General features: G+C 35.1%; 1 protein-coding gene across 2 annotated transcripts in view; it reads right to left on the reverse strand.

The window, feature by feature from the left end:
* The window catches only part of Ascc3 (activating signal cointegrator 1 complex subunit 3), a 317,613-nt gene that overhangs the window by 107,363 nt on the left and 185,504 nt on the right, over positions 1–24,746 (reverse strand). For both annotated transcript variants that reach the window (XM_048449042.3, XM_048449043.3), the window contains exons 25-30: positions 22,554–22,774; positions 20,427–20,512; positions 18,809–18,975; positions 17,958–18,103; positions 17,714–17,834; positions 15,103–15,245 (exon numbers count right to left, since the gene is read on the reverse strand). In XM_048449042.3, the coding sequence (XP_048304999.3) occupies positions 15,103–15,245; positions 17,714–17,834; positions 17,958–18,103; positions 18,809–18,975; positions 20,427–20,512; positions 22,554–22,774 (884 nt within the window). The remainder of the gene's footprint in view (positions 1–15,102; positions 15,246–17,713; positions 17,835–17,957; positions 18,104–18,808; positions 18,976–20,426; positions 20,513–22,553; positions 22,775–24,746) is intronic.

Here is a 24,746-nt window from a genome sequence, read left to right on the forward strand (position 1 = left end):
TTGTTTCCTCTGCATATACTGGATTTTTGGGATCCAGTCTGTTTGGATGCTCACCTTCCTGGACCTGGAGGGTTGGGGGAGGAACTTGAACTTCCCACAGGGCAGGAAACCCTGACTGCTCTTAGGGATGGAGAGGGAGGAGGAGGGGGAGTGGAGGGAGTGGGAGGGGGTTGGGAAGAGGGGCGGAAATGGGAACTTTTATAAATTAATAAACTTTTATAAATTAAAAAACAAAGCAGGGACAGCACAGGAAGTTTCCCCTACATGAGCATTCAACATCACACCCTTTAAAGGCTACTCTATTTTAGTTATTTCCATAGCCTTATCAACACATGTCATTAGTACTCAAAACTGGATGAAGAACTTGGAAAAAGAACATGTACAGTTTTTTACGCTTGAAGTAGAAATGCAAATAAATAATACTGTCTTCAGATCTCACTTCATTTTTTTTTTCTACTGACAGCTTCTATCGTGCACAACCAGAATACATTTCCTCTTCCGGGTGTACATAAAGTAAATATCTCAAAATCTCCATTAAGGGAACTTTATGGGGTTGTTACATTTTAGAAAAAATACACAAGTCCATATTATCCATGCAAGGAATAATTGTTTGCATTCCTATTCATTTTGTTTTCATAATAAAAAAATACTTGTAAGATTTCAGAATGTGGGAACAAGCTGTTTTATACTAATAATACATAAAAAGAAGGTAAAGTTTAATAGTAAAATTAATTTATAGAAAATGATACATTAAGTAGGCAATACTTGAAATATCACACATTGGAAACGTTATTTGTCAACTTTCACTGTGTTAGTTGTAGTGTATTAGCAGTTTTTCTATTTCATAATACATAACTAACAGCTTTTGTCTTTATCTGTGCACTTAAGAAATAAACTTCTCTGAAATTTACCATATCTATGTATACTGTCTTCAATGAAGTTAGCATAAGAAAGTTCTTAAATTGTCTAATAAATTATTTCTGAGCCAGCTTTACTGCATAAGGTATTTTCAATTTATATTGATTCACTGATGCTTTTAAACGTAAAATTACTTTTAGATTTTTCAGTTTTATAAACAAAGCAAGTACATATGATTTGTGTAATTCATGGTGTCACAAGGCAATCATACCTCAAAAGTAATGTTTCATTTGCCATTGAAAAACTAAAACACCTTGTGACAGGAGATTTGGAGAAAGAGGAGCTATTTCTCACTCTCCTCACCTCTCAGTCACATAAATCAATGTATTAAAAAGAAAGCTTTGCCTATCTGAGTTGACAATCCCTGAAATGCTCAAGAGGACAATCACAAAAACAACTTCATTTATTACACAGTTTCTATGGATGAATCTGAATTTTCTGAACAACATAAGGGAAAATTATAGATGCTAATCAGTAAACACAAAATACTACTAAAGTAGCCCAAATGAATTAAAAAAATACATTTTATTGAATTATATGTACTTGCTATTGTTTTTAAACTGAGTTTAATTTTGATCAAATTATTTTAAGTCAAGCAAAAAAACGGGAAATTTTCAGGTAGTAAAAGCTGAACCTTTAATAGATAATTCTTTAGCACTTTCTATTTGTCTCCTGTTGTGCTATCAATTTATAAAGCTTACCACAGATTATTCTTTATATAATGCAGCAGTGTCAACATCACACTTAGTTTATTTATACAACTTAGTATGTTTTAAATTAAAAAGTTTCATTGATTTTGAAATCAATATAGTAACCTTTCTCAACTTCAATGATTCAATGAAATAAGATTCTCAACAAGTACTTGGGTTATCATCTCAATTCCTCCAAGGATATGTAGTACTACTCCACCAAGACATATGGCACATTATTTATTACATAAAAATGGATAACATAGCACTGAAAGGGTTAACTGTTGGTAATATGGGTGCTACATGACTAACTACAACAATGAAAACAATAGGAAGTTTCAATTCCGATGTATGGTTGGTTTAATAAATATTTGTTGTAATGCATTGGTATTTTTCCAATAAACAACCTTTGAAATATATCAGACCACCTAATAGTTAAACAAAAAATATTCGAAATTGCACATAAAAGAGAAACAGATCTATACGCTTTCGAGTGATCTGTTTAGGGGGTGGGAGAAGAGACACATATGTAAGTTGTTGAACCATTTACTTTAACTTAATAGAATTTTTTATATTTTAAATTTATTATACTCAAAAAGCTTTTGTAGAGAGATAGGATTCCATTTAAGTAGATACATTACTCTGAGCCTAAAGTACATTCCAGTCAGAATATAATTCAGCAAGCTGATGACAATGCTGGCTCCAAAAGAAAGGAGACCAGATTGGACAAGAATGAGCTAACAGACTGTGCAGCCCAGTTCTGTCCCTTTGAGTGTGATATATTGTTTCAAGATGCTAAAATCCCATAGCTTCTCAAAGCATATCTGCTGTGCTGGTTTTCCCATTTTCACAGAATCCTCATTATCAGAACTCTGTACTCTTTTTCAAAGCATGTCAGACTCATACCATATGCCACTGAATAATGCTTATCAGTGGTCTAAACTGTTCAACAGAAAATACACTAAGCAGAAGAATCATGAAAGTTACAAAGACTTCTAAAAACAGGAGTAAATCAACCACACTGATACTGATGTTAAATGAAGTTTAAGTATTTTCTTGTAATTGCAAAGTATTAATTTCTTAACTTGTTTCTCTATGATAAACCCCACAGATGGAAGAGGAAAAATTAACAATGAAGAAACAACATAGAACATTTTATTGATATGTTAACAGAGAAGATTTCTAGACAGTTATTCAAATAAAAGTTTCTAAAATTTCCCAATACTACAAAATTATTTTTTCTACCTTCTCTAAATGTCAATCACACTGTAAAAGATTTACCATATAGCACCATACTAATTTTAAGTATATACATATGTGATTATGGAAATAAATCTGTCTAAGGGCAAAGCTTAGCAGTACAGCACCTGCTTTTCACATATACACTCATGGATTCCACTTTCAGTAATGCTGATTACAGAAAAATTACATGAGAAATAAACACAAATTCACACAAAAGTGCGAATTACACATAAGAAAATACAAACCTAACAATAAATAAAATTTAAACAATAAGAGATTTGCTATATTTTCCAAATACATAGAATACCAAATACCATTTAAAATTACTTTTTCCTTGCCTAATTCTTACTTATCATAATATACAAATGGAATCTCAAGGTAAGATATTAACATGCTTTCCTCTCTCACATTTTTAAGTTAATTCCCTACACCACTAGCAGAAAATCCTTCTACAAACACTTCATATTTACTTCTATACTTAGCTTTGATGCTTATTTCCAGTTTTAGAGAGTTTTGATTTTAATACATGCTTGGAGAATATGTCCATATATTGGAGTGCTTTTCAAATGCAGAACAGAGTTGAAAATGAATATTACAGAGTTATCTTTTTAAAGTAGCACAATTAAGTTTTATTAATATGAATTAAATCATGATATGATAACCAGAAGGGCATAAATAAAAGGTCAAAGTTCACCTTATAGCTTTCAGCAGACTTGGCCTATTTATTTTGCATAGTCATTGTTGCATAACCATGATACTACAAATGTTGAGTATCTAATTTTAGAATATATGCAGATTCCAATTAGGCACCCTAATCTATAATGTTCCTAAGGTGATACTGTCTAAGCACAGGCACAACCCATACAGTTACCATGCTAAAAATACATTATTTTTCAGGATCTGATATGTTCTTAATGCATTTACTTCTCACAGCAGTCCCTTGAAGACAGTTGTTACCATTCCTTTCATATGTGAAAATTTGAGGCTTAGCAGCCACGTAGTATACTGGGGTCGTATAACTAATGGTAGACAGTCAGTCATGATCCCAGCACTGCTGGATGTAGTTTATGCCTTCCAGCACAGTGCCCCATATATTACTACACGAATGAAAGACCACTTACAGTTACAATGTTCACTAGATCTCACTGGTCCAGACTGTATGCAGAAAACAGGCTAAGATTTGATACAATGAGTAATTATCATTTACACACTGGAAAAATCTACTCAGATGACTTGCAAATATTCTTTAGTATTTTAATATTTCTATACCTATGCCTATAAAAGAAGAACATCTCAATTATTTTGTTCTATAAACTAAAACCAAATGCTATCTCTTTCAACTTCTTCATGATTGCGAAATGGCATAGCTTTGTCATTTTCTTGGTGTTGTAGTTACTGATTTTTTATATACTTTTCCTCTTCAAATTTTTCTTTTTCATCTTTTCTAAGGTTCATATGTTGCCAATAAGCCTACTTACTGTAAATATTGCAAGTTAAAACAAACAAACGAAACAGACCAAGTTTGCTACCCTGTATTTGGGTCCAATTAGTCATTGGTGCATCACCCAAAGTAATCAATCTTTCTGCTCTAGTTTTTGCATCTGGAAAACTGGGATAAGAAATATGTTCTACATGTTTATGACTAGATTTGATAATAGATCCTTTAAAGAACTATAAAGTACTCCATGCATGTTACCAACTAAAACAAAGAGAAACAGATTGTCTTCTGTTGTATAAGGAACAAAAATGAATGATCACAATCATACCGGTATCCCATGAGTCCCAACTAGACCGAAATGTTCAATGCTTAGCAAATTCACATAGGTCTGTTTTCCACGCCATTTTTAGACATTTCACATCATAAGCATTTCCAGTTTTTAAGAGGGTTGAGGCATGGTTTATGCAAAGAATGAGTGCAGGGTTGGGGAGTATGTGGTGTTTCCAGCTACTCCTAAAGCTGACATGGGAAGAATGACCTTTAGCATGAGGGAATCCTGCACTAAGCATAGCAAGATCCTTGTCAGAGTGAAAATAAATACGGGCCAAGAATGCACGTCAGTGGTAGAAACTTGTTGCACTGGTTACTAGTCATGTTGCTAGGACAAAATGCCTGACCAAACTAGCTTAAGGAAGGGAGTGTTTATTGGCTTGCAATGAAAGTCCATCATGGTAGGGAAGGAATGGCAGTCAGTAGGAAGTAACTGGTCACACTGTATTCAAGGTTAGGAGACAGAGAACAATGAATGCTGTCACTCAGCTAGCTGGCTCCTTATTCAGTGAAATCCATGAAACAGTGCAGTTCCCATCGAAGGCAGATTAACTAGACAATCACCACACCTGTCCAGATTGTGAGAGGCCTGAAGTTTGGTACTATGCATCACAAACAAACAAACAAAAACCCAGAAAGCAACCAGGGTAAAATTTATTCATGAGTTATTAAATGTTTTGTGAATTACTTCGAAGTAGTATATAAAGTTAGCAAACGTATAAAGTTTTGTATAATTTAGGAAGGTTTTAGTCCATTAGTCTGAATTAGCAAAATTTAACTAAATTGTTTTATTTCTCATTCTTGTTTTTATATTGTCTCCACCCATATCCATTGCCTGGCTTGCTCCAGTCAGAGAGATACTTCTTTTCCTGCTTTGGATCTTTGGATGTTTCCCACCTGTGGTTGGGGACTTCAGGGAACAACTTAACATTTTGCTCTACATTTCAGGGCAAAAGACTTTGGAAAATTCTCACTGACTTCCCCTTATGAGAACAAGTATAAATTAACTGGCTCCTTGTATTATTTTAGGTACGGAGATATTATTTAACAGCACATAGAAAGAAATAGGCAGTTTTGGAGCTATAATAAAAGTAAGAGAATTAAGAAAGGAATGTAAATATAATCTTAACAAAAGTCTAATCTTTTGCTAGCATTCTGCTATCTGCTGAGAGAAGAAAGAAAAGCAATACACAACCAGTGAATTCAGAAGAACGGGCTTTCTCCCGCTTTTGTACCTTCTGTACCCTTTAGTGCTGGATGGTAATCACCCGGAGCTATCACAGTCCTGTTGCATGTAGGACTACACGGTTGAACACCAGAGGGAACGCGATTTAGAGAACCTTCTTAGTGCCAAATCAAAAACCACTAAGCTGTGTTTGTCTCCATTTCTCCCCACTCCTCTCATTTACTCTATAACCAGTTCCAAACTGGCTTCTGTTCATAACAGATTGCTCCTTGCCAAGTTCACTCACAGGGCCTTCAAGTGTTAAATGACACTGGGAGCCTCTCATACCATGAATTCCCTTCATCATTTCATGTAATTGAGCACTTTCTCCTGCACTGGTCTCTGTCTACTGGCATCTTATCTTATCACCTTTGACAATTTCCTGTTTCCTATCTCACTTCAAAACAAGTGATTCCCTTCTGTGCTTCTTCTCCACACTGCCCAGAGCTGTTATGAACTCACTTGGGCACGAAGTCTGCTTGTACACAGACATGTCCAACTCCATATGTTCACATCTGAAGTAGGTTTGACAGACCTCTTACCTTTAATCACTTTGTAATTTCCACTTGAAAGTCTTAGGCATACCAAAAAACATATCAAATGTAACTTTTAAGTTCAAATTCCCTTCTTCCTTTATCCCATTCTCCATTTCTCAGAATTTCTTTTGTTGTTTCATTACATAGTATTATTATGTTCTGAGTTAACAACCAGAGTGCCATTCTTGATTATTTTTTCTATCTTTCATCTATCATAAAGTCTTATTATTAATTCTAAACATATCTTTCTATTGCCACTGCCACCAAGGTATTAGGAGGCCCTACACCACCATTCCTACTAAGTTCTATGTTATTGTTCCAGAATTAACAAAATGTTCTCAAAAAGTGAAAGAAAGATCTGTCGAAATGGCTTAGTGGCTAAAGAATGTGCCACTCAAGTATATGGATTGGCGTTTGGATTCCCAGAACCTATGTATACAGGCTGCCTGGTCATGACAAATCACTTGTAATTTCATCCTCAGAAGGTGGAGATACGAAATCCTCACAGCAAGCTGCCTAGTTACCCATATTGGTGAGCTCCAGGTTTGACTGAAACCCGCCCTCAGAGAATAAAGTCAGAGAGCATTTTAGGATGATTCTTGGCACCAACTTTGGACCTCTATATGCACATATATTCAAACACATGCAAAAATGTGAACATATACACAAGAAAAATAGAAAAAAAGATATAAATAAACGTATATATGTAATTGGTGTTCCTTACAACCTCTGTTATCATGAACTGCTGCTGTCTTAGCTATGTGCTTGGTTTGTTCCCTGTCTTTTCCAACTGTGCTCAGAGGCTATCTTGTCAGAGGCCCTTCTGCCCCTGCTGATGAACATTCTCATTCCCATGCTTATTATTTTTCCTATGAGAATCACCACACATTAACTTATTTGTTTGTTATCATCTATCCTCACAGGAATGTTAATTATGCAAAATCCAGGAACTTTACGATACACAAAATTACAAAAACACTGACCTTATAAACAATTGCCCCTCCACAGTACTTAAAACAAAAGTTAACCAACTTATTGGTGTTTCTGTAGTTTTGCACAAACATCCTATCAGTAGTCTTTCTGACGTGTACCATTATTACTGGCATAATGGGAAGCAATTGTGATTTTGATTTACACTTGATAATTAGTGATACTGAACATTTTTCTAAACCTGGCACCTATATGTCTTCTCTTGAGAAATGTGTTTAGACCCACTGACCATTTTTATTGGGCTGTTTGCTGTTTTAATCTTTAGTTCTTTTTCTTAGTTTTGAAAACCATATTCTGGACAGCAATCCCATGTTAGAGGTATACATTGCAAGTATTTTCTGTTAATCTGTAAGGCTTACTCTGTATTCTGCTGATTTTTCTTTATTGTGCCTTTAAGCCATTTTGGATTAGAATAAATAAGATAGAGGTATAAAAAAATTGTCCTTTCTCTAATGTGTCTTTTCTGTTGTTCAATAGCCTCTTAGCTGTGACACAGGTGTGACATCCTACTTTCTCTCCTTCCCTTTTCCTTCCTCTCTGCTTTGCTTTTCTGGTATTGAGAATAATCTAGAGCCTCTGAAATCCTATGTATATTAGTTCCTTAGTTCCTTCCTTCCTTCCTTCCTTCCTTCCTTCCTTTCTTCCTTCCTTCCTTCCTTCCTTCCTTCCTTCCTCTTCTCTCTTTTTTTTTTTCTACATAGGTCTTGCTATGTAGCCTTGGGTGGCCTAGAACTTGCTATGTAGACCAGGCTGGCCTTGAACTCACAGTTTGCCTTCTTTTGCCTCCTGAGTGCTGGAATTAAAGGAATATGCCCCCACACCTAGCTTCCGAAACCTTACCACCTTTGTCAAAAATCAAATGGTTTGTGCATCAGGGTGTCCAGGCTTTTTACTCTATGGTCAGCTTTTAATACCAATATTATACTTATCACTATAGCTTTGAATTTATTAAATTGCTCAAAATGGCTTTGATATTTGGCCCTTTTAGTAGTTCTGTCCACATTTTAGAATAGTATTTTCTAGTTCTGTGGTGAACAACACTAGTACGTTGATAGACATCACGCCGGACTTCTCTTCTGACACTGTGCTAATTTCTATGACAGGACACCTGACGGACAACTGGAGCCAGCATCTCACAGTGATTCTCTTCACCACAGTGAGGAAAGACTGGAGGCCTCAAGGGTCTCTAAACCAGAAAGCAGAGTAAGTAAGCCAAGACTTGTGGTGGGACCTGTCTCCAGGATCCTTTTTATTTCAGTCAGTCCACAACTCCGAAGTGCTCCACAGCCTTAAAATAATACCATAAAATGTACACTAAGTATTCAAAACACATGCCTGTGGGAGGACATTTCTGATCAATTCATAACAAGTAGCATGGATAGTCTGTCAACATTGGCTCTCACTTCGTGAATATAAGTTGCCCTTCCTCATTTTTGTATTCTCTTCAAATTTCTTTAATTAATGTTTACTAATCTGTAATGCAAAGGTCTTTTTGCCTTATTAGTTAAATTGACTCTCTTATGCATTTCATCATCATCATCATCATCATCATCATCATTATAATCATCATCACTATTTTGTAGCTCTTATAAAATGAGATCACTTTTTTGATTTATATTTCAAATAATTCACAACTGGGATAAAGTAACACTAGTGGCTTCTGCATTCATTTGAATCTATTAACTCTGTTGAATTCATTCATTGTTTTTCTAACAGTTTAAAAAATTTTCTCCCCATGTCATTGGCCAACAATACTAGCAGCTATGGCAGGTCTTATAGCACTGTTTGGTGAAAGTGCTCATCCATGTCTTATTAGGAGGCGTTAGAGCGCTCATTCAGCTTTATTCAATACAATGCTAGTGGATTACTTATCATCAATGTACTTTATTATACTGAGGTGTTATAGATGTTCCCCTAGAATTGAAACAATCAGTTCGGGCTCAGGAAGTACACAAAATATACGTCTTAGGCGTCCTGTGATTTACTACCCCTGCCCAAGGGTATACACAAGTGGGATGGAGAGTAGGCTTATGGGCATAGCTGTCGATAGCTGTACAGGAGCTCCTAGGATGCAGCCTTCGTGAGTCATCAGCCTTCATGGAGTAGGATTTGGGGGGGGGGGATATAATTTCTTTATGTAACACCTCAAACACACCCTTGGGATTAATCCCATTAATATTAATTAATCCCAATAGTTCACTAAATCTAGACCTACATGGGACTGTTCACTCAATATGTGCGCAGTGTCCTCTCTGAGATGAAATGTTTGTTAACAATGCCCATGAAAAGTCATAAATATGAGGCATGTTCCGTCTATACCCATTTTTTCATTTTATCATATATTCTCTCTGCATTGAGATGATCATGCTTTGCTTCTCATTTTTATGAAGTCCTATACTTTGCTGTACACTACTGAAAATTAATGGTTCTCTTCTTACAAAGCTAGAACCATGTTCCAAGAGCCAAGTGGCCAAGGGCTGCATACTTTCTAAAATCTCAGCTAATAAGCATCATTATACTTTTTTTCTATTCCTCGTGACTTCTTAGCTTTGCTGGTTTGGAGAGCCAATATCTACAAGATTATTATTTGCTTAGAAATAACAATAACTGAAATATCTACACAGGGTATTTGATGTTTCCGTTCTAATTGACAGAAAAGCAAAATGTGGTTATTATCATTTAGTCAACTGATTTTGATGAAATTGGGCTGTTACATAATAATACAACAGGGGAGAAAATTTTAGGTACATCCAAACTTTCCACTCTATCTATTTAAAAAAATTAATCAAAGACTTTATAACTTTATGAATTAAGCATACATACAAATCTAGCTGCCACCCTCTTATGGCTATGTATTTTGGGCACTCTAGATTAGCTTAGCAGCTTGTTGAAAAACATGACCAAGCGACACATGGTAGAGCAAATAAATAATAAATATATTTTTGGCTTGGAAGAGTGGCAAATAGAAACAATATGTTTCCTACCCTTGCTTAGCTGCTACCTCACATATGTATCCATAGATTTCTAAATAATTTCATTTCTCTCCCTTCTTACTATTCTTTAGTACTGAATGCAATATATTAGCTGTGACTTTTATATATTAGTCTACTGGTTAACGTTTACTTTCCACTATGAACTTGACTAAGTTTAGTATTGCCAGAAAAATATTTCTCTGTATGTGTCTATGAGGGCATTTTCAGAAAGGTTTAATTGAACAAGTAAGAGCCAACCCAAATGTGTGTGGCATAATTCCATAATTGAGACCCTAGACTAGATAAAAGGAACAAGCAAGCATTTAATGGTTCAGCTTCCTAACTACAGACTCAAGTGCCCAGGTACCTTAAATCCTGTGATCACGCCTTCCATGCCATGATGGACTATATTCTTAAAGTCTTCCTTTCTTAAAGTTGTTTTTATCAGCTATTTTGTAGCAGCAAAGGAACTAATACAGTAGAGAATACTGAGAAGGGACTGCAGTAGGACTGTATGGGCAGGGATGTACCTTGGTGCAGAGAACATGGACGAGACCCTGAATTCTAACTCCAGCTCGGCAAAACAACAGGTTACTAACAACAAAATCCACAAAGAGATCAAGAAACGTAGGCCTTTATGTTAACTGCTGCCCACCAAGATGGAAGTTTTAGTTGAGTTGTCCCTCTGGGGACATGCAGAAAAAAAATGTTTTGATTATTTTATAAAAATCTATATTGTTTGGAAGCTTTTTCTTTAAATGCAGCCAATGGGGGAAACACCAAACTAATAAATTTAGAAGAACTATACATTGGACCTGTACTACTCATGGATAGCCAGTATCACTTTCTCTAACTCCTATAACATAAGCCAAAAATACACCCTCTTTTCCTGATGTACGTCACAGATTAAAACTCAGGCAATCAAAATTTTCTGTTTGTCATAAAGTCTGAGAGTATAGTGCAAAGACTCGGTGAAAGTTTGAGGCTAGTAGAAGTGGATGCTCTCAGTGAGAATCCAAGTGACTGAGTAGCTTATTCCCAGAAACTCTAGAAAACACTGTAAAAGGCTTACTACTTTGGGGTTTCTAGTTGCGGTATAGTTTTATAGAAAGGACATAATTGGAGCTGCTTTTCTGCATCTTAACACTTTCCTTTCAGTCAGTACTGGATCAAAATATTAAATTACTCCTTTGCCTCTGCTAAGAAATATAACTCATAGTCTTTCCTAGCCAAGTTCTCTCTTGATGTTCTGATTCTTTTGCTTTGCTTTCACTATTGCCTCTTCCCCAGATACCTAGAAAGTAGTTCTTCAGCTGCAGAATGATTTGAAGGCTGCCTATGTTAGCAACAGAGTCCCCCTCAGTTGCCAAGATAACTATCATGCTCATTCAGTGTCCTCTAAGTGCCAGTTACCCATGTCTTGTCACAAGACACTGAATACTGCACAAAGAGCATTAATGATATATGACACTATCATTTCATCCCAGAATGCATTCTCTACAGATATTACAAATCTAGAAAGTGCTGGTTGGCTTTATGCCACCACCCTTTACCTTTACACAGGGTTTATCTAGAGTACATCTGACAAGAGAAACTTCAATAGGGAAATGTCTCCATTAGACTGTCTGGAGGCAAGTGTGTAGTACATTTTCTTGATTAATGATTGATGTGAGGGGGTGCAGCCCAGGGCAGATGGTTCAATCCCTGGATAGATGGTCATACATTGTATAAGAAAGCAGGCTGAGCAAGCCACAAGAAGCAAGCATTCCTTTTGGCTTCTAGTTCAGTTCCTGCCTTGAGTACCTACCCTGACTCCCCTCAGTAATGAAAGTGTTGCCTGAGTTGTAAGATAAAACAAACCCTTAAAATCCCAAGTTGCTTTTGATTATGGTGTCTTATCACAGCAATATAAACTCTAATTAAGGCATTTAATTTAATTAGCTAGGCGTTCCATAACAGAAACACCTGCTTATGTGGGTTTAGGTACAATCACAAAGCAAAATCCACTTTTGTAGGTTTGGGTATACTCAAATTGAACACACACACACACACACACACACAGTAAACTAAATGCAAATTCAATGAAAACTTTATTTAAAACTTTTGTTTGTTTGTTTCTTATGTTTTTGTAAAGAAGCAAGGCATTCCTGGATTGACATAGACTGAATGAGACCAAACATGTAGAAATAGAAAATTTCCAGTTGTCATAATTTTACCAGCAAACAAACAAACCATGCAAGCAAATGTTATATATTCTACTTATCAATAGTGATAAATTTTTGTGCTAACTGAAACAACATAACAACACAATTCTCCACGATAGCTGAGCTATACAGACTTCCACAGATATCATAATTAGAACAAATAAATAAAAGAAGTGCACTCTAGCAAGGATGAACACATGAGGTTCACATTTTAAAACAATGTGAATCACATATGTGTGAAATGTATAGCAATGTACTTTGAGCACACACCCTAAAGTGTGTTCAGTAGCTTTGTATGTATTTTATACTGACTTCAAAAAAATATTTCAATTAGAAACATTTTTTAGAGACAAAACAAAAGAGAAATAAAATTAAGATGAAATAGATATTACATTGTTCATACACTAAACCATAAATAATTTACCTATTTTAAGTACCTGCCTCCTAAATTGTGATACTGTTTTAGGAATTTTTTAAAAATGAACACAAACAGTATTAGATTTCCTATGGCATCTTCAAACAAAATTTGTCTCTTACTCCTCCATAGAACACTCCTACTTCATCAATAGCTCTTTTTTCTCCTCTTGAAATAGATCTCCTTTCATTAGAAAGGCTATCCCTATATTCATAATCTCCTCCCATATAATGTATACGCATAAGCAGGATAAACTAGGATCTTAAAAGAGAGAGAACATGCATTTTTATCTTTCTGAGTCTTAGTCACCTTGCTTAATACAATACTTTCCAAATAATATCTACTTTCCTTAGACACAGCAATTGAATAACAGAATAAAATTATTTAGACATTAAATTATATTGTACAGTATATACATATAAGCAAGTTTAAGAAAGTAATGATGAAATCCTAAAGATAAAATTATCTGTGGAACTTAGAACACTTTGAAATACTGTCTTATGATAGCATATACATTGCATCCAAAAGACAGTAACTCTAGATGGCCACTAGAAAAAGGAAGGTGTAGTGATATTTTGTTTGTATTTTAATAAATAAAGCTAGCCTGAAGATCAGAGTGCAAAGCTAAGCCACTATAGCTCAGGGAGTAGTGGCACACACCTTTAATCCCAGTGTTTGGGAGTCACATATCTTTAATCCTAGCACTAGGGAAGTGGAAGAAGGAATGATATGGCTGGGCGGAAAGAGGAATATACAGGGGGAAAGACAGGAACTAACTGGAGTGTGGAAGCTGAGGTTTGGTGAAGACACAGTGCTACCTTTATACAGGATCACCCCTTCGATCTGAGCATTGGTAGAGGTAAAAGGGCTCTCTAGTGGTTTGCTGGTCTGCATCTCTGATCTTCAGCTTTAACCCCTATATCTGTCTCAGAGTTTTTTATTATTCAGGCTACAGAAAGGCAGAAATTTTTAATTTGTTCAAACTAGATTGATGGGTTTGATACACTGTCCTTTAGGCTATGACCACAGAAAGAGGAAATGGGAAGGGGAATGGGAGATGATAATACAACAATTAGGTAACCTATTTCTTCAGTCTTCATCACAATTCTGTCTCAGAAAATAATTTTAAAACTGGAAAAATATTAAAAAGGAAAGTCATTATGAATTAAATCTATGAAACAGAGAAGGGACAACAAAGACCATATTACACAGACTATATAATTTAAAAGGAAAACCTTTAATTTGTAAAAGATAAAAAGACAAGCAAAAGTAATTAATGAGTAGATTAGCATATATACATACTAACACACACATGTAGGAACATTTAGTTATATGAGGTTTCATATAGGTATTTATAATTAATTGTAAGGCTCAACAAGTCTTTAGGATATACTGAAAAAGATCACAAAAAAGGAAAATGAAACTAATGAATGAATAAATGAAAACATGTTCACCTACAAAAATCAAGGTGTAGATTAAAAACAGGACAACCTTTATTCATAGTGTTACTCAATTACAATAAGTGTGGAAGCCTTGCCTCTACTACACCAAAGCTGACCACTTCAGTCAGTATAGTTACTTGAGGAATCAACTAGCAGCATAAGAAAAGCAGCAACTACGGTCTGAGAAAATAAGTCTAATGAAATAAAGTGCAATAAAGAAACTCGATTATTTAATTGTATGAAGAAAAAAACTATGGAATAGGTACATAGTGAAATAAAACAGTTCAGGGACAAACTGTAACTATTTAAAAATGTAAAGGTAGTTTTAAAGTTTACTATACTGATTAGTATTTACTAAGCTGTAAGCAATGATCATGTTAGACATTTTTCTAAAGTTAATCTAACAAAATTGATTTCAAGTTATGTGAGGGCAAGAAATACTAAAAACTTTTGAAAACATAGTTGAATATAAAATATTAATCATTATGATGTTAAATAAAGGGAATGATCATAGATCTGTAAAGTAAGTGTTTTACTGGGAATACCCGAGGAAATGCATGCAAATATTAATAAAGTTGTGTAAAGGTAGGACAATACTGTACTCCTTTCCTGTTACTTTTATTATAGAATTAAACTAAATATAATTAATATACAATTCCTATCATAGTACTGTATGAATGTGAAAAAAGCAACTTACTTACCTCTTGTTCATCCATATTCAACCACTGTTTTGGGTCCTCTTCAGTAGCCAGAAAAGCTATCAACTCTAAGGCAGTAAGTCGAGTTTGACGTCTTGATGAGACAAATATCAAAACAGGCTTGGCTGGAGAATGACTTCTAATTGCTGTGGAAAGTTGTGGGGATGAAATGTTAAGCCACTTAACAAACACACATGAAAACTAATATAGTTCATGTGAATTCTTAATTTGGAGAGGAAATTATTATTTCAGGTAGTAGAGGGGTCTGTCACTGGGAAAGGTGACAGGAAAGGGAAGATGCTGACCACAGTTCTACAGAACACTGCCTAGCACAGGGAAGAGTTACTCATCACACCAAAGGTCATGTCAAGGAAAGAGGCACTAAAATGCTGAGATTCTCCACTAAGCTATACATAGACATAGAGTCTTGCTTTGAGTTCTCTTTATTCTTCAGTTTGTTTCCAAGACAGTGCTGCTTGTCAGTCCTGAGATCTAAGGAGTTCAAGCAAGCACTGGCAAATTATGAAAATGCCGAAGAAACAATGATGACAACACACACACACACACACACACACACACACACACACACACACACTTCTACTTTTACTGTTATCAGTAGATAAAAAAAATTAAGATAAAGTGCAACAATAAATAACTGATAAATGAGAAGGAAGTTTCCTTCTGACTTCTGAAATACATGTGTGAGGCTTCAAGGGAAGGAGAGTACAGAAGAGATTAAGTGCCTGATGCATATCTGAGAAGGGCATGGCAACTCGGTACACAGAAGAAAAGGGCACTTCGAAGCCTAGGTACCAACAATAAAGAAAGAATAATTACATTTTTAAAGAAATACTTAATGTGGCACATAAACCATCTGAATTGCCTGCAAGTGAGATTTGTTTATTTTAAGACAGTGGCAAAATGGCAGAAGAAGAATGGTTACCTAAGCAGCTCTTTCAAAACAGTACGGGGGGGGTTGAAGGTAGGGAAGAAAATCACTAAAACTAACTTTATTAAAAATGTCACAATGATGCCTAACATCTTATAAGCTAATTAAAGAATTAAAATCAGTATTTAACATTTTAATAAGAAAAAGTTCCCCTTGTTTAGACTTCTTCTTTGAACTATGAGCTGCAGAACCTATTTTACAGGCAAAGAAATCAGTTTTCAAATGGAAATATAAACATGTACTTGATTATATACCACAACAGAAGTTAGGCTAGCACAAATTCCATTTCCAAAGAAGTCTAGGAATCAGTATAGGGTTGACAAATAATTAATAAGGATAGGGTTGAAGTGATTCCATACCTAACAACAAATACTTCAAGTCTTTACTGCTGACTTACTATTTACACAATGCAAATGCTTCCTTTTCTGTAATGGCATGCAGCCATTTCCTATACAGATAAAAGCAATTTTTGTAATAGATACTATGAAAAATAAACTCATTTATCTGTATTTTTGTCATTCACCATTTATTAGAATACTAAAATATAAATGATAAATCTGTTATAAATCACCTTAGAAATACAATGTTTGAAACACATACTCCAGCAATACTGGTATCATTTATATAGATAATCATGAGTGATCTGTTTCTTTTCTAAACCTCAACCTTTAATGTGTTTTACTGCTGCAAGAACAGGTGTGGCTGAGCAGCTCAAGGCAGATTTATTGTTCATTAGTGATTTTGTACAATGCTTCTGCAGAGGTGTAAATAATCTGAACTGCCAAGATGGGTCTCCAGCCCACAATCAATACTGTGCTTCTGTCATAGGCTAATTACGGCAGCTAAAAAGTCGCCACCTCACCATCAGCAGTGGTGTACTGGAGAGAATTTATTTTGGAAGTTACTTTTAATTGATACAATAAATATTCCGTCTATTGTCTAAATAAAACATGTTTCAATAAAACTGGGGTATTATTACTATGCTTCTCTTATTTGCTTAACTTGTTAAAAAAGAAAAAATGAAACACAAAGAAGAAACCAATAGAATTTTAAAAAGTAATGAATTGTTCAAGTTATTTTAAATTAAAATTTATTTATTTTTATGCTTGAGTGTTTGCCTACATGTATGTATGTGTGCACATTATGTGCATGTTAGGTACCTGCAGAGACAAGAGGCACTGGATGACCTGGAACTAGATATAACAGATATGAAATCTGATATGAGGTACTGGGAATTGAGAATCTGTCTTCAGCAAAGGCAGTAGTAATGTTAACTATGGACTGATACTCTGGCTACTGAACTATATTTTCTATTAAAAGTTAAAATCATGATTTTGAAAATTTATTACGCTTATTTATCATTTATTTAGGCTATTACTTAACAAACAACACCTTGGGTGCTAATATTAAGCATCTCCTTCCTAAATTACATATCTTATTCTGTTGTGAAGTCATTTTTATTTATGAAATACCTTTAATTTTCCATATACAATTTAACAAGTATTTATGTTCCTCAATGAGTGATGTAGATAAATACCTTTAGATTGTTTTTATCTGTGGGACCATTATCATTCTTTGACAGAAACTTGAATGATAGAGAATGTATTTAAAAGTTACTATCTAGAGAGAATGCTTATTACTATATTCCAAAATCCAGATGCTTACCCTGAAATGCAGGCTTGTTCATACTAGCCATGCGTGGGCAGTAATGCTGACCCGGGAAACCTTGAATGTGGACTTCCAGAGGAACTGGGCGAACTGATGGTCGGAAGTTGAACAAACCCATCTGGTTAAACATAAAAAAGAAACCAGTTACAGTTTTTATGTTGAGGGATGCATTACACCTATATAATAAAGTTAAGCACAGACAACTGTTCCTGAATAACTAATCTGTCACTCTTCCTCATACCTGCTTAATGTTGAGCCAGTCAGCAAGGTCTCTGGCATTAGCTAGTGCAGTGGACAATCCAACTATTCTAACAGGCTTCTCTGTGTGTGATGAGATAAAGTTTGTTCGAGATACAATAACTTCTAGAACTGGTCCTCTCTCTTCCCCTAAGAATAAAGAATAATGAATATTATTTATTTGTTAATCCATATTGGCTGTTGCAGGCACACAGTCAGAATACAAAAATTCCTTTAAAAAGTGGGTGGAGGAAAGTACTGTATGAGTAAGCAATCTTCCATTTGCACAGACATTCATAGGAATTGAGATCAGTATGTCAAAGAGTTATATGTACTTCTGTGTCCATTATATTATTACCCACAATAACCAAATAATGACTAAATGTCCACCTAGAGATGAATAAAGTAAATGCTGCAAACAACTGAATATTATAAAACAATAAAAAAGAATGAAATCCTGGCATTTACATCAAAGATGAACCAGAAGACATTATGCTAAGAGAAGCGACCATGAACTGAGAGACAGAATTGCATGATCTATGTGGAATCAAAAAAAAAAAATCACCTCAAAGAAACAGTTTGCCAGGGTATGGGAGTGGTTTGGCAGAGGATAGGAAACCTGAGATGTTGGAAAGGTACTTAGCTGCAGTTAGATAGAAGGAATAAATCCAAGGGACCTAATTAGTTATATAGTTAGTGACAAATATCTTAACACAATTTAATCATTACACACTGTATATAAACAAAACATCACATCATACATCAAGAATATATGCAATTATTTGTCAATGAAATTATATTAATAGAAGAATGCCAAGTTTTATAAAATTCTATTTTTACTTGAGTTGTACCTACCAAGCAGATGGATCTCATCTATGATGAGAATGGTAACCTGCTGAACATAGTTCCTATTCTGCCAGCTTCGACTGACTCCATCCCATTTTTCTGGTGTAGTGACAATAAGGTCAGCCTGAGCAATGGATTTCATGTCTGGAGTCACATCCCCTGTCAATTCAATAACTCTGGAGAGAAATAAAATTGATCCCCAGTAAGCATAACTTTAGACAGACTAAAATCTCTCTTTTGAAACAAGTTTTATAGTAATTAAAACTACTCAATCCCCTTTCACTTGAAATTTTCTGAAATATGAAAACTGCATGAATGTAGAAAGCCACACAATAAAAAATACATTAGCACATATAATTATGTATTTAAGTGTTAAGTTTTGCTGAATTACACATACAGCAATTTGTCTGTTATTTACTTTATAAAACTCAGTGATTATCTCCTTGTCTGCATAGTGAAACAGACAGGTAGACCTATTATTCATTCATTCCTCCCTCCTCCCCTGACCCCATTTTCTTTTTTTTGCTTTTTGAGATAGGATCTTAGGCAGTTAAAGCAAAAGCTGAACTTAGTATGCAGCCAGGGATGAACTTGCAATACTCTTTCTCTGCCACTTGACACTATTTTTTTTTAAACCTATTTGGTTACAAAGTGTTATTTTGTTAGGGCAGCTATTAAGACCAGAATTATTTGCAAGCTCACTTAATTTCTTAGACTGAAATTTTCTATAGGTAACAGAAAACTTCAAACCAAGTGGGATATAAACAAGGTAAGGAAGGCTAGCTAAAGGCCACCTTTCTCAGAGGCTCTCAGCTTTATAGTGAAAAAGAAAGATACCCAGGAAAGCATAGAAGAGTTACAGAACACAAAGCCAAATTTAGAGGCAAATTCCACATTTTCAGTAATTACTCGCAATTTGCATATCTAGATTCAGACTGAGGAAAGAGAACAATGGGGAAAGGTTTGGTCCTCTAATGATAATGCTCCCAGAGCATCTATTTACTTCTTTAATGTTTTCAGATTTACATGCTACATATTATGTGGAATATGTAATACATCCAGGGCTGAAGAAATTATAGTCAGCAGTTGGTAGAAGTCCATTCCTAGAGTCATTTGCTTCAGAGAAGAGGTGGGACAGTTTGATTCTCTCTCTCTCTGTTTTTAACCCCAGTCCCTCTAGAGTTTCCTTCAGTACATAGCAGCCAATCTTTTGTGGAGATACACAAAATTTTGCATTTTGCACTTGTACCATTATTTACTTGGAAGTGTATTATGGAACAATCAAGCTGTCTGCAGTCTTGCTGATAAACAATACTGCAATAAACAGTTATGTCAAACATTAAAATATTAACATAAAATAATGTTTTACAAAAATCTGTTCTTTTTCATTGAGGAAGCTACATGAGAAATGTTTTTGAAGATAAAATGACAGTATTCATATTAGGTATCTAAATGACTACATTTTATACTTAAAAAGAATTGGAATATTGATACAATTCTAGTAATGATAGAGTTTTAAATAAAAAATATGAAAATCACTGAAAACATCAAGTAGTTTTATGCAACTTCTAAGTCTGTGGTTACTTATACTATTCAAAGCCTATTTTGAATCAAAGTAAGAACTTACTTTTTACCAAGTTTTTCTTCTATTCTAATTTTCCAATCATCCATCCTTTCCCGTACTAAAGCTTTTAAGGGTGCAATATACACAGCCTAAAAAGGGAACAGAGACAAAAGGACTCATGAAAATAATAGCATCTGCAAATAAGAAATAGAAAATTTATCAAAATAAACAATGTGGATTTAAACAATGTTCCCTTTAACAATGAACGCCACATTGCTAAATTAATAAAGGAAATATAATTAACTTTACTTGTATAAAACAAGACAACTTGATACCATGAATATTCTATCAAAAAAACAAAGACACATTTCTAAGGAAAAAAATCAGATATTTTATGATACTACAGTCTAATGCAAACAATTATGAAATAGTACATTCAAGACTACAAGACTTTTTAATCATTAGAACCCCAATTTTCCTATATTTTGTATAGAATCTTCATGGAATACCTGAGAACATTCATTAATTTTGACATTTTGAAGAGAAATTAGCTGTTTAAGTTTAGTGCAAATTGATGCTTGCTATACATTTTAGCTGTTCTACTTTTTGAAAAATATCATAAACTTGTCTTTGATAATGTAAAAAAAATACAGTGTATTATATGTCCCAATCTTCGTTTCAACATCTTGCAATTTAGTTGAGCTGTTCTAGTGTGCACTGTGTTCTTTATGGGTGAATAACCACCTAACAGATTAAAAACAGGAGAATAAAGTTATGCAATGAAGAAAAGGCACTTAATTAGAAAACCCTCCAAAAAGAAGATTTAACCCTAAAGACTATACATACATAAACACACCCACCCACCCAAAGAACAGAATTAACAAGATCAGTGTCAAGGAATTTCCATATACCCTCTCTTTTTCTTTTCAATTTTTCTAGCTTCAGATTGCTGATTTCAAAGAAGCTGAGAAAAATGAAGATTATACATAGAGATACTTTGTGTTTTAACAAATAAAGCTTGTCTGAAAATCAGAGTGCAGAGCTAAGCCACTAAAGGCCAGGTGGAGGCACACACCTTTTATCCCAGGTGACACGGGAAAGAAAGGCAGAAAGATCTCTGTTAGTTAAAGGCCCCCTCCTGACTACACAAGATTCAATCTGTATAAAAGAGAAACAAAGCTCACACAAAGGTGATTCAGCACTTGGGATCCTACAACTAGGGAGGTGGAGACAGGAGTGATATTGCTGGGTGGAGAGAGGAATATAAGGGAGGAGGAGACAGGAGCTCAGTGCAGTCTGAAGTTTCATGGAGATAGATGCAGTTGGGATATACAGTCTGAAAACTGGATCGCCCTTTGGTCTGAGCATTGTTTTAGAGGAAAAAGAACTCTCTGCTTCTCTAATCTTTAGCATTAACCCTTAGATCTGACTTGGATTTTACTATTAATAACAATTAAAATTCATTCTACAGTTATGAGGGACAGGAGTAAGGGGATGGGAAGATACTGCTCAAAGGATATGTTTCACTTATGGAAAATAAATAAATTCTGAGGACATTATGACAGTCTGGGAAGTAAAGTTAAAATTGCTATGCTAAATACTTGAAATTTCCTAAGACTAGATATTAAGTGTTCTTACCACAAAGCAAATATTTCAAATTATGGATATGTAAATCATACTGATGGCAGTAATCACTTCATAATGAATATGCACATTGGAACATCACATTGCATATCTCAATGACAAAGTTTATTAAAAATAAAGAAATATTGAGAGAAAATTAACAATATCATAGCATAGAATAATGTAGACTACCTCTCCTTATTTCCTTTATATAGTCAAATTATTCTTAAAGCAGTACAGTAGCACTTCCATCATATCCGAAGGATTTGATTGCAGGTTGCCGTGTATCTTATGGACATGGCTATAAATCAGGTATCTTCCCAATGAGTTGCCGATATAACAAAGGAAAGATTCAACTAGAAGGCTCCAAACTCAAGGAAAATTATTATTATTATTATTATTATTATTAATATTTGTCAAGAAAATTATTCTAACACTAATGTGTTCCTTTTGGCAACTTTCTGTGAGTAAATATTCTGTGTCCTGATAGTACATTTAGAACTTTCTAGTTCTCAGACTACGAACTGTCTTTTTGGATTGACTGTCAACATATGACTCTGAACAGACCTTTGAAGTGGGATACTTGTTGAAGACTCTGAAAATGGCTAGTTCAGCTGCAACCGTCTTTCCTGATCCAGTGGGAGCTCCAAGCAGGACATTACAGTCTGTGTGATACAGTGTGTGGAATATCTGTGTCTGGACTGGGTTGAAGTGGCTGAAGTTATATAGAGCTTCATACGCTTTGCACCCCAAAGCTGTGATTGGTAAAGGCTGAAGGTCCAACAATTCTGAAAAACATAAGTGGTACTGCTATAAAATCATCAAAAATACTATGTACAGCACTGGACACTGTATTTCAAATAATGAAAATAATCCTTAATTCTTATACAGCAGTAACATCTTTATCTCCTTCACCATATTAGAGGAACATACTGAATGCTCTTCTGGAAAGTTCCTATGAAGCAACTGAGTCTTTCTCTACCAAGTAGAATAAAACTTGAATATCCAAGTTCATGAGAGCATTCATGTTACAAAGCAAAACCTTAATGCATAAACAAAACAAAATACCACCTACAAACTTCAGTACTGTAACATTTGCTCTCAAATTTTGATCTGTTAAACACTGGCCAAGCAAAGCTGCTGAGTAAGCTATTGCCACAGCTATGGGGAACTTAAGAAAATTGTAACGCAGAGAATAAATGGGAAGAACAAAATTTGCCCCAAGAAAACCTTCAAAGAAAGCAGATTTAGTCTTTTCATCATATGGACTAGAGACTAAGGAATTAGAAATTAAAACTCTTTACAGAGGAAATTTCACCTATCAATACCTGATGTAGGTGGGTCATCTGTCTATGTGTTACTTTCATTGGTTAATAAAGAAACTACGTTGGTTTTTTGATAGGGCAGGATTTAGATAGGTGGAGTAGACCAAACAGAATGCTGGGCGAAAGAAAGAGTCAGGCAGACGCCATGATTCCCCTTCTTGAGATGGACACTGGCTAGACTCATGCCGGTAAGCCACGACCTCGTGGTGGCGTACATATTAATAGATATGGGTTAGTCAAGATGTGAGAGCTAGCCAATAAGAAGCTAGAACTAATGGGCCAGGCAGTGTTTAAATGAATACAGTTTCTGTGTAATTATTTCAGGTGTAAACTAGCTGGGAAGCTGGGATCCTGGCGCGAAGGCAGCCCGTTGCTCCTTATGCAACAAACACCCCTATGTACCAAGACTTCATATTTTCCTACCTTCCAGAAAACTATCAGCTAAAACACTCTGAAATTTCTGTCAAGACTGGCACACAGGTGAAGTTTAAATTAGGTTAGTAGGTTGTATTTAAAAGTTCAGCAAGAGGACAGCACTCTGAATACTCTTTACCGTATGGTTTCAAAATGCAATATATGGCTTATTTTCTTATTAAAAGGTCTACTTAAAAGTCAAAAAGCTAATCCTTGCCTACTGCTTGGCTCTACTGCAAGGTTAGCCAAGAGCTGAGTAAATGTTTTCTAAGTCATTCAATTTTCTGAAAAACTCTCAAGTGATGAAGGAGGGCCATCTGTCTATCTGTTACTTTCATTGGTTAATAAAAAAGACTGCCCTGGACTTTTTAATAGGCCAGCCCTTAAGTGGGTAGAGTAGACAGAACAGAATTGTGGGAGAAAGAAAGCAGAGGCAGGCAGTTGCCATGACTCTTCTCTCGGAGACAGACGCAGGTTAGGATCTTTCCCGGTAAGCCACCACCTCGTGGTGCTACACAGATTACTAAATATGGGTTAAAGCAAGATGTGAGAAATAGCCAATAAGAAGTGGAAACTAATGGGCCAGGTAGTGTTTAAAAGAATACAGTTTCAGTGTAATTATTTCGGGTAAAGCTAGCCGGGAGCCGGGTGGTGGGACACAGCCCGCCACTCCTTTTTTCTACACTCAAGAAGGGAGAGAAGAAGGAACTCAAAGTTTGCTATGTCAAACAAGGCACAGATATGTTTTTACAAAGAGTAGAAAATAATTATTGGGCATGATAAATGGGCAATTATTGTCAATGTTCAGTGTAGATATTTCAGTGACTTTACTTAATTGATTTAAAGTCAATGATGTGCTTACATGTACATTAAGCAAAATATATGCCAGGGTCACTAAATTATTCTGTATACATTAAATATCAATTGAGATATCATAATGATAAACTTTTGGTTTTGAAAATGTAGTCAGAATAAGATATTAATACACAGATTGATGTCTGCTCGGTTGTTTAACTGTGAA

This window comes from Myodes glareolus, chromosome 1, assembly GCF_982192425.1.
Source record: "Myodes glareolus chromosome 1, mMyoGla1.1, whole genome shotgun sequence".
NCBI classification, from domain to species: Eukaryota; Metazoa; Chordata; class Mammalia; order Rodentia; family Cricetidae; genus Myodes; species Myodes glareolus.